Genomic DNA, 9,442 nt, shown 5'->3' with positions numbered 1-9,442 from the left:
TGCTCCCGTACTCCTCCTCTCCCTGCCTCCCCCATCCCTTTACTCCAAGACACAAAAACTTCTTGCATAAACTAGACAGCATAAAGCACTTCCCAGCTAACATTCCCCTGATCCAGCTGACATGTCCAGACCACATCCCAGCATCATACAGCATGAAAGCCTGTTTTCACTCTTCAGAGAATAGCAAGGATTTCAGCTGAAGGACATCATCAGACTCATCTATTTCATACTCACTCAGACAACTTTGTCTTCAAAGCTAGCACTTTCTCCTCATAATGCACACAGGTATATGCACGGATGTGGTCATAAAACAGGCCAAATGTTTTCATAAGCTGCTTCTAAGATTTTAATTACTTACATGCTTAAGCCTGTAGGTGATGTCTTCACTACCTGCCATGGAAAACTGGACTATCACCCTTGCTTCCATCGTAAATTCAAAAACTCTCACAGTCCCTTCAAATTGCTTTTGAAATATTCCTATACAACATCATTTTTCTAGACATCACACGCAGCACCAAAAATATCCCAGGCAATATAAAAATTGATAGCTTGCAAACCACAGCGGAAAACCTACATATCAATTGTCTTGCTTCCAGGCAAAAAGCATTCATTTAAAACACAAAGAAACACCCACTCTGACATCAGCATACTTCTGTTGATTTTATGGAACATGAGAATTCCTCTCCCTCCACCCTCATCTAAACCATCCATACCCACAGGCTGAAAGTGACCCGTCTCTCTCTCTCCCCCTTGAAAAAGAAGGTAGTTGTCACCTCCCTTCTAACATTGCAGAGAGGTACCCACTACTTCTTCTCTCAGTGGTTTAAGTGGCATATATCTAATTAAACTCAGAAAACCTGTTCTCAGCTCCTTTTACCTTTAACATTTTCTGTTTCTATCACAGACTTGAGGATCAACTCCTGTGGTTAAAAGCCTGTGTAATTTTTACAACTACAGCTTGGCCTAATAAGCTACAAGCTCTGTTTCAGCCATGTCCCATTGTCATCATGCCTATAACATCATGATAATTTTATGCAAACACACCCTATATAGTCTTTCTCACAGATGTCTGTGTGATGTACAGTGAGCAAACAACCTACACTTGCATTAAAAGTATTTTTTGCAGAGTGAAGGGGAACTTCCCTGCTCAAGAGATTCCAAGCAGCTTTTTCTTTCTTCCTGCTGGCAAAAATAATTCTGTGAACAAAGTTAACACAAATCCCATGGAAATCTCCCACAATTAATTTCCAAAGATACCAAATGCACTACATCTATAACCAATACCACTTTCTGACTGAGTTTATAATTACTTCGCATAGGCACAATGACAATTATAACTAACACTCACACCATATGGCTTTCTCTTTTTCACATAATTTAATAAATTATCATCCCCTGAAGACCTTAATATCTTTCCTTTAATGCTTCCATATCAAGAAAATTATTTTGTCTTTGATGTCATTTTCAGAATAATCAAGTGAAATGAAGTCCCAACTTCTTTCATAACCATATTCCCTACTTCCCGTGCCTGCTGCCGTTCCACGACATGAATTATTTTCCACTGAAATTCTCCTGCTTATGTTGGCATCTGTTTATAGAATTGCATGAGAAAGACTTGAGTACTCTGTGACTTTGCCTAGGAACACTGCAACACCAGCTTCCAGAGCAGCCTGCAAAGCATCATGTCTCTCCTCCATCTCCTTCTGCCTCTGCAGTAACCTCCCGGGCTGCAGACAGTCTGCCTGTCCCAGCACATCTGGCAAGGTGCTAAGGCAGCCAGCGTGCCGGGCACGGGGGGTCCCACACCCAAGGTAAGAGGGAGGCTGTGGGTAGCGAGTGGAGTTTGGTCCTGAAGTTAGTGCTGTGGCAGTCCTTGGCATGCGATATCTTGCACCTGATCGGTACCGAGAGATTTGATGTCAAATTATTGAAAAACCTATTATTAAATAGGCCCCTTTTTCTCAAGACTTGGGAATTGCACTTGTACAGCCAAGTACTAAACAAAGCAGAAAAGCCATCAGCAGCTCAGGTCTTCCATGGTGGGGAAGACAGCATGGTCTCTACTTGCCAAGCTGCAAAAATTTAGACTAGTCAAGAAGCAGACCACTGGCTGCCACTGCTGGCAGCAGCTCAGTCCTGAAAGGGCAGTTAGCGTTTACCAATAATACTCTACCTTTATCACTCCAAAAAACCAGATGTGACTATGCACTAAAGCTGTCTCCAGTAGCCTGTCACTCCAGCCAGACAACGAGTACTGTCCTTTTACCTACAATTATCCGGAAGGAAAATCCAGAAATGGTGCATCCTCTTGAGAAGTCTGAGCCTAAACCCCTCTGAGCTATACTACCTGTGTCCGCCCCCGGTAGAGGGAACCATCAGAAACCACCCATTCAGCTCCTGCACTTCTACTAGTTCTGGCACTAAGCGACAGAATTTGCATTCCAGACCTGTTACACTTCTCAAACAACAAGTCATTACGTATAAACGGAGGCACTGGATCTAGAAGAAACTATGACCTGGGTTTTTTGCGCTGTTTTCATAGAGGCACTCCTCATGGGTATTCTTTGCAAAAGAACAAGATGAGCAGGGCAAAATACCTCCCCCACCAGAGCCAGCAGCACTCCACAAATAGGCCATTTTCCAGTATATTTTTTCCCTTAAATTAATCTGCCTTTTCTAGATGTAATCCTAAATCCATCAAAATATCTATAGTTTCTAAATAGTGTAGGTTTCTACAATAGAAACACTAGTTAAGTTTACTATGTAAACTTATTATTATTACTCTATAATTATTATTATCATGCAAGTAGAAACACAACTGAAGGGTTTTTTTTTTATCATGTATTGTCTTCCCTTAGCTAAACTACATATATTTATCTCACAATTTTTTTCATTAATTTATCACTTCACCATCTATTCTTCATGCTTTGCTCATAGTTTGTTAATGTATTTCCAGTAAATTATGCCTCATGACAGCTAGATTACCACATAGCACATACTAAGCAAAAATGATCATTATCTTTCCCATCTATCATGTAATACTTCTACATCTGCATCATCAAACCGTAAAAGGCCTTTTACGGCCTCTCCATGCTGCTCAGCCATTTCAGGGGATTTGTGTTAACTTTCACTTGAACTTACTTGTTTTCTGATTTGCTTTTCTTTCCTAAGGCACTCTTAAGTTTTACCTGTCAACTCTTAGTATGAAAGAAAAATTCACAGGATGTTATTGATTTTATTTAGCTTAACTTCTATGGGTTTTTTTCCGCTCATAATTGATCATTACAGCAATTCAGTTGCAGAGAGGTTCAACAAAATCTGATTTTCCTCTAAAACAAATAGAGGATAGTAAGTAGGAAGAAAAACATCTGTTGCTATATATCGAAGTGGATAAATAGTGCAAAATTAACATTAATAGTACTCAACACAAAGCATGTTTCTTTCTCAAAGCTGATTTTAAAGTAACCTTTAGTCCTTCCGTGTTTAAGATATGAAATAAAGTACTTGGTCATCTAGATCAACCTTTGGAATTGCGCGGCCTCAAAGTATACCAAACACTTGGAAGTGACAGACTGACACCTAAGGATGAGTTGCTAATTGTTGTTACACTGTCAGTTATAGTGCCAATGCCAATGATCCATGGAAGCCCACTTGCCCCTAGATCAAAGGAATCTGTTGCTTTACCACTGCCTGCAATTGTGAGGTAACACACACTACATCAAAGTCAGAAAAGAGTGGTGATAAAGATGGAATTAGACTTCATCTCTGATCAAATTATAGATAAAAGATCTTGTTGGTTACTCTAATGCCTTGTAATTAAATAGGTAACAAATGCCTGCACAGAGACATTTGAATACAAGCCACTGAAATTTAAGAGCCATCTCTAAAAAAGCAGAGGCAAAAGCCAACCAGGATATCACAACTTTTGAATGTAATAATTTCAAATTGCACAAGCTTTTTGTATTATTTAGGAGAGCTACTGAATTTGTGGCTTTTGTTCGCATTATTCACATCACTGCAATGTCTCTTTTAAGAAATAAAGGAAACTAGCAGTTACCTCGATTCGAAAGGCTTCCATTGTGAATAATTGCAAATGCTATGGGATGTGACAAGTTTCTATATTGCTCTCAGTGACTTTTACAGTGCAAAGACTAAAATTACAGGGTTTACTTGGGATATTACTTGCACTGCCTCTGGAAACAGTGCCACAGTTGTCAATTATGATAAGATCTTTCTTCTGTTTTCGTGCTAGTTACATTTTGCTGTGTGGAGAAACAAACCTAGTGCTATCATTCTCACCAGCAGGAGAATTTTATTAGCGAACAACTAGGCTCCTTCTGCCTCAGGATGTCTGTTGCCTGACTGTTATTTTTGCAATTTTAGACAATGTCTGTAGCTAGCAAACTGTGAAGAAATGCGAGAGGCAAATCCTATTTAAAAGTATAAGAGAAACTGCTGATACTTACCAAACTATTCCCTGAGCCCCAGAGCCAATAGGTTTCAAGTTCTGGTAGCGTTTGAGAACTGTGAAGGTCGAGTCACCTACTTCCACGCTGTAGAACTGGTTGTCAACTTTGCTTTTGCTCATGTTGTAATGTTTGGCAATATATGACACATCCACTTGTTTCCCAAATCCCTGTTGTACAGAAGAAGGGAAGGGGGAAGGGAGTGGAAAAAACACAGAAACCAAGGCTAGTAAAACATCAGAATCATAAAACAGTCAGCCTAATTTTCCAATATAATTTTTTGTCATTTTAGGCTCATTGTCATAGAACTACATGAATCCTCAAATTCTCTCCAAGACTGTATCAAACCCTCTTTCACCCCAGAAGTAACCATAAAAAGTCACTGATTAAAGTAAGCTAGTGAATTCTCCTGCTGATGACACACTCTCAACTACTGGTCTGTGTGCCATTGCTGCTGCATTATGACTACAGGCTTATGTGTTCATGCTGATTCTGCCCTCATTTTTACTGCAATAAATATCTTATTTTAAAATGAGAAGGCTTGTATCAGTGTAGAAGTGGGACAAGAGACATAGGAATTAGCCTCTTCATCATTTGTCAGATAGAGCAAATAAGTCTATTCACACGAGTGCTAAAAATTTCCCTGAGTATATGGTAAAAGCCTTAAGACCCTTTCAGCAGGCCTTGCAAAAGAAACAGAGCAGTTTATGAGACAAACTGTGACCGGACATGCCTCAGTATCATGGAGAGAATTCAGTAGCTCAGGAGACCTTCCCAAGTTCTGGGTTCCTACAGATAGAAGAGTTGCTCACATGACCTGACAAATGCATTAGTCCTAAGCAAAGGCTAATTTTCATGACACAAAGACAAGGTACTGCAAACTTTTAATGCAGCGTTTGTAATTTAGGATTCTATACTACATGATGCTGAGCACAGGATGCAAAAGTTCAACATATCATGATGGATCTGTCCTCAAGTAGTTGACAACTCACTTATGGAAGTCAAGACTTTCCCAAACGCCTTCTGTAAGGAGAAGCAAAACCCAAACATGCCTCTCTGTGCATTTATTTTCAGTGCTCACAAATGCAGCTTCTAAATTTTCTTATTTGCTCTATTCTAAGTTGCGTTCCCCCAAAAAATCTTAATAATCAACCATGTGACATGACTATGGACTAATAAGTTGAATTTTGATGGAGCAGGGAAAAACAAAGTCAATTTGAAGAGTATTATTTTTCCAATTTAGAAGGACATCATTCCAGTGCTCCACGAAGACGGTCATTAAAAACAGACAACTGACCTTCCTGAGAATTTGGATTCTCAGGTTTGCCTTAGGACGATTAGTATTCTTTTTCTGTCTGTTATCTCACTGGAAGGCCCACTGTCACTAGACAGCATTGGATAATCCTAACCACCTCATTTGGAGACTCTGAAACATTTAAATCAATGTAGCTGTTCATTCAAACAGAAAATATCATTTCAGAAGAGCAATTAGAAACATTACATTTACTTGTTAATCAGACACAGGGCAAGGCTTTTTTTTTCTTCCCAAATGCAGAAACTGAGAGATTTACAGACACTGACACAGTGCTAAATTTAAGCTTACAGAGAGTGAAATAACTCTGAAAAAAGGTTTGAATTTTTCTCATCTGAAGAAAGACAGACTGCATCTGACTTGCACTGTGTAGCCTTAGTCTTAAAAGTCCCTCCACTATGTGAAGAGAGATGCATAAATTTGGCTAGCTCAGTTATCTATACCAGACCTGGAATTGAGAGGCTTTATTTTAGTAATATGCTCCTGATAGATAGGAAATATTCACAGGTCCCTCTGGCTAAACAAACACATTTGCAGCGTGGTTTTTTCTGATGTCATTATCACAACAATGCAGATGATATTCAGCATTAACACCCGTTACTCTGAAACCAATGTTACATAAAGTGTCAGCATAAAAACTGCATTCCTTAGTGAGCCTGACTCGTAGCCAGCTCCTCTGGAAGTACAGATACAGCAACTTTTTTAAAAACAAGCCAGATGACTGTGTCGGGGCTCGGGTGAGCCAGGCCTGCCATGACTTGTTTGCATCCTCACGCCCAAGCTACCCAAAAGTTTGCCATGTGGTATGGAGCTCCATGGGGAAAAAAATACTTTGTCATTCTGCATTTAGGATCCTGCGCACATCAAAATTACTTGCTTTCAAGTTAGACTGACCCTGTGAACTGCTGGTCTCAGGAATCCCATGCTGCCTACAGTGGGATTTCTGAACTACTGCAGTTCCAGCAGGTGGTTATTTTAAATCCAGGAATGTCTTAAAAATCCATTAAAACAGCTGAGAACCACCACTCTCATATAACCACCTCAGTTATATTGATAATTAATGCATGCAATCACTCCAGTCATTTCAACAGCAATTAAAGTGATGTTCAGGATGCAGAAGACCACAACCGGTAAGACCTGGTCAGAATGCACAAATGTCCCGATGAGCAGCTCTTCTCTGCGTAATGTGCCTACAACAATCCGCTCCTAACTGTGTGCAAGTAGGAAAGACTGTTTTATTTTTCATGGAATTTTTTTTTTCTTTTTAGATTAATATTTTTCTCAAAGTCTGTCTACATAAAAAACTGTGAGCCATAAAGAGCTTTCATAGAAAATATCAACACCAAGAATTACTTATAAAATTCAAGATAGGCTGACATAGTTTGAAGTTCACTCCAAGCAGAATGCCTTCTCTGAGTGACAAACATTTCAGCTTTGTGGACTGGCCAAACAGTCTCCAGGTCATCTACTGATTTGCCTCCTCCCTTTTTAAACGCACACTGATAAAAAAATACAAAAAACCCTACTCTATATTTTCCTGTTTTTTACCAAAGCCTAAATAAGCAAAGTTCAAACACAGTAAGTCTACTGCTTAAGCCCAAAGTACTGCTTACTTTTAGAAGAACCAGGACATGAATGATGTCATAATCATAATCTAAATCAAATCCCTAAATCAATGAATTGACAGGGTTATTGGATGAATAAAATTTGATCAGATCCCCAAACCAAGATGATATGTAATCAAATCATGAACCATCCCCAAGTTGTCCTAAATGAGGACAAGGAAATGGCAGTTTTGTTTCACTCTAAAACTAAGCTAAAAAGCTTTTCCCATTAGCAAGGAAATTCATACTCTTAATAGAGGATGTCAATGTTAGTTTTAGTTTCAAACTCCAATTATAAGGTTCTTCTCAAAGTCTTCAAATCCACATTGCTGATCTTAAAGAAACCTACACACCACATTTTGGCCTCGTTCTGTTACATTCTCAGTGCTCACTCAAACCCCTTCCAGAAGCCTTGGTGTCGGTATAGCAGTTAATATCACCTTCTTCCACTCCCCTGCACCCCCCAGCTACACCACGTAAGCTATTTCAAATTCAGGTTTTACTGCATAATGCTTACAAGTTCTGTACTGGCAGCTTAAGATAAAGCTTTAATTATCTGACAGCAGAAAGGAACACAGGGCTAGGAACTTCCAGTATTGCCCTTCTGTATACACACCTAAACCAAAAACTTCTTTCAAATTTGATTGATACTGACATCTTCAGAAACTAGGAATTAGCATGTCATTAAGAATGAACCGGGGAAAGGGAGGGTATACATACACATGGCAATCAGGTTTACTTCTTCGGATATCATAGTAAAGACGTATGTGTCTCATATAGAAAAGTGAATTTCACTGAGTTAATACATTTTGAGGTGAACTTCAAATTAACTTGGGCAAGCTACAATACTGAGGCCCCAAAGTAACAGTAAACATCGCAGGTGTTAAACAAAAGCAATTTTCTCCATCCTTTTCATTTTGAACAAAACACATCTGCATAATGTGAAAGACTATTCCTCAGAGACAAAGCGTGCATTGGAGTGCCATTTGTTCTTGGTTTCCATAAATATTTGGACAATGGAAATGCATTGCTTCAACCCTGACCGGAACTTAACTTTCGTTTCACGTGTACAACAATGCACGCACCATTATTTTGTCTTTCCAGTATCTAATTGATACACACACGTAATGCCATTCTCTTTCCTCCATACTGAGAAATTTAATAGTAAAAGGAGTAAAAGTTCTTCAGACCTGAAAACATAGCTATCCTTATTGGGTCACTTAAACACATAGCCACACCTGCAATGATGTTTGCTTAATACCCAACAACCGGGGAGGAGGAAAGAAAATGAACTGTCAAGACTCAAGCATTTGAGATGAAGGAAAAAGGTACTCTCACCATTACTAAATGCTTAGAGAACATATATTTTTACTTTCAAATAACAATTATTTTATAATTTGGTGAAACTGAGAGGCTGACTCCTAATTCGCAGCGGGCACAGCGCCCAAAGATGAGCAGAATGCAAGAGAGAGGGTGTTCTGAGCTAGCAACCACTACGGCTCCCCAGGGGCCCCACGTCTCCACCCCACCGCAGACAGAGAGACTGGTATGACGGACAGCACGTTGCAGAGGTGGCTACCTCTGATTCCCTCAGGCTCCAAAAGGATAATATCTTAAAGCGACAATCTGACCTTAGAAGTCAGATGCTGAGATTATACAAATTGAAATCCTGAAGCATGGTAAAATCCTCAGAGTCTTCTTGCCAGCTCTCAAACCGTACATACGGGCAAGCCCTGCTTACCTGTCTGCACCTGCTAAGTCAACAGTGCTATTAATTTAATGGCTATCCTCCCAGCTGCAATTTTATCAGAAGATGAAAGTGCCAGAATTCTGGGATGAACAGACATTTACTGAACCCTCTGCTTTGGATTTAACCGTCACAGGTTTTGCTGTGTAAATTTGGATGGCCCGAGAAATACAAAGTAACTTTGCATAGAGAGGCCTACTAAATTATTTTTCGTTGTGTATTCTGCACATGTCACATTTATGGCAGAAATATTATCTATTTTTCTCACCATAAAGCCAGACTTCTCACAGAATCACAGAAACACTAGGTTGGA

General features: G+C 39.5%; 1 protein-coding gene across 2 annotated transcripts in view; it reads right to left on the bottom strand.

The window, feature by feature from the left end:
- The window catches only part of MAPK10 (mitogen-activated protein kinase 10), a 69,454-nt gene extending 64,824 nt beyond the window's left edge, over positions 1–4,630 (bottom strand). For both annotated transcript variants that reach the window (XM_010291335.1, XM_010291336.1), the window contains exon 1: positions 4,467–4,630. In XM_010291335.1, coding sequence (XP_010289637.1) covers positions 4,467–4,588 — 122 coding nt within the window. In that variant the 5' untranslated portion in view covers positions 4,589–4,630. The remainder of the gene's footprint in view (positions 1–4,466) is intronic.
- Between the last annotated feature and the right edge of the window lie 4,812 nt (positions 4,631–9,442).

The sequence above is a fragment of the Phaethon lepturus genome, unplaced genomic scaffold, assembly GCF_000687285.1.
Source record: "Phaethon lepturus isolate BGI_N335 unplaced genomic scaffold, ASM68728v1 scaffold18907, whole genome shotgun sequence".
In the NCBI taxonomy this organism is placed as follows: Eukaryota; Metazoa; Chordata; class Aves; order Phaethontiformes; family Phaethontidae; genus Phaethon; species Phaethon lepturus.
Note: the sequence above shows the minus strand (reverse complement) of the source record. Positions and strands in the feature narration are given on the sequence as shown.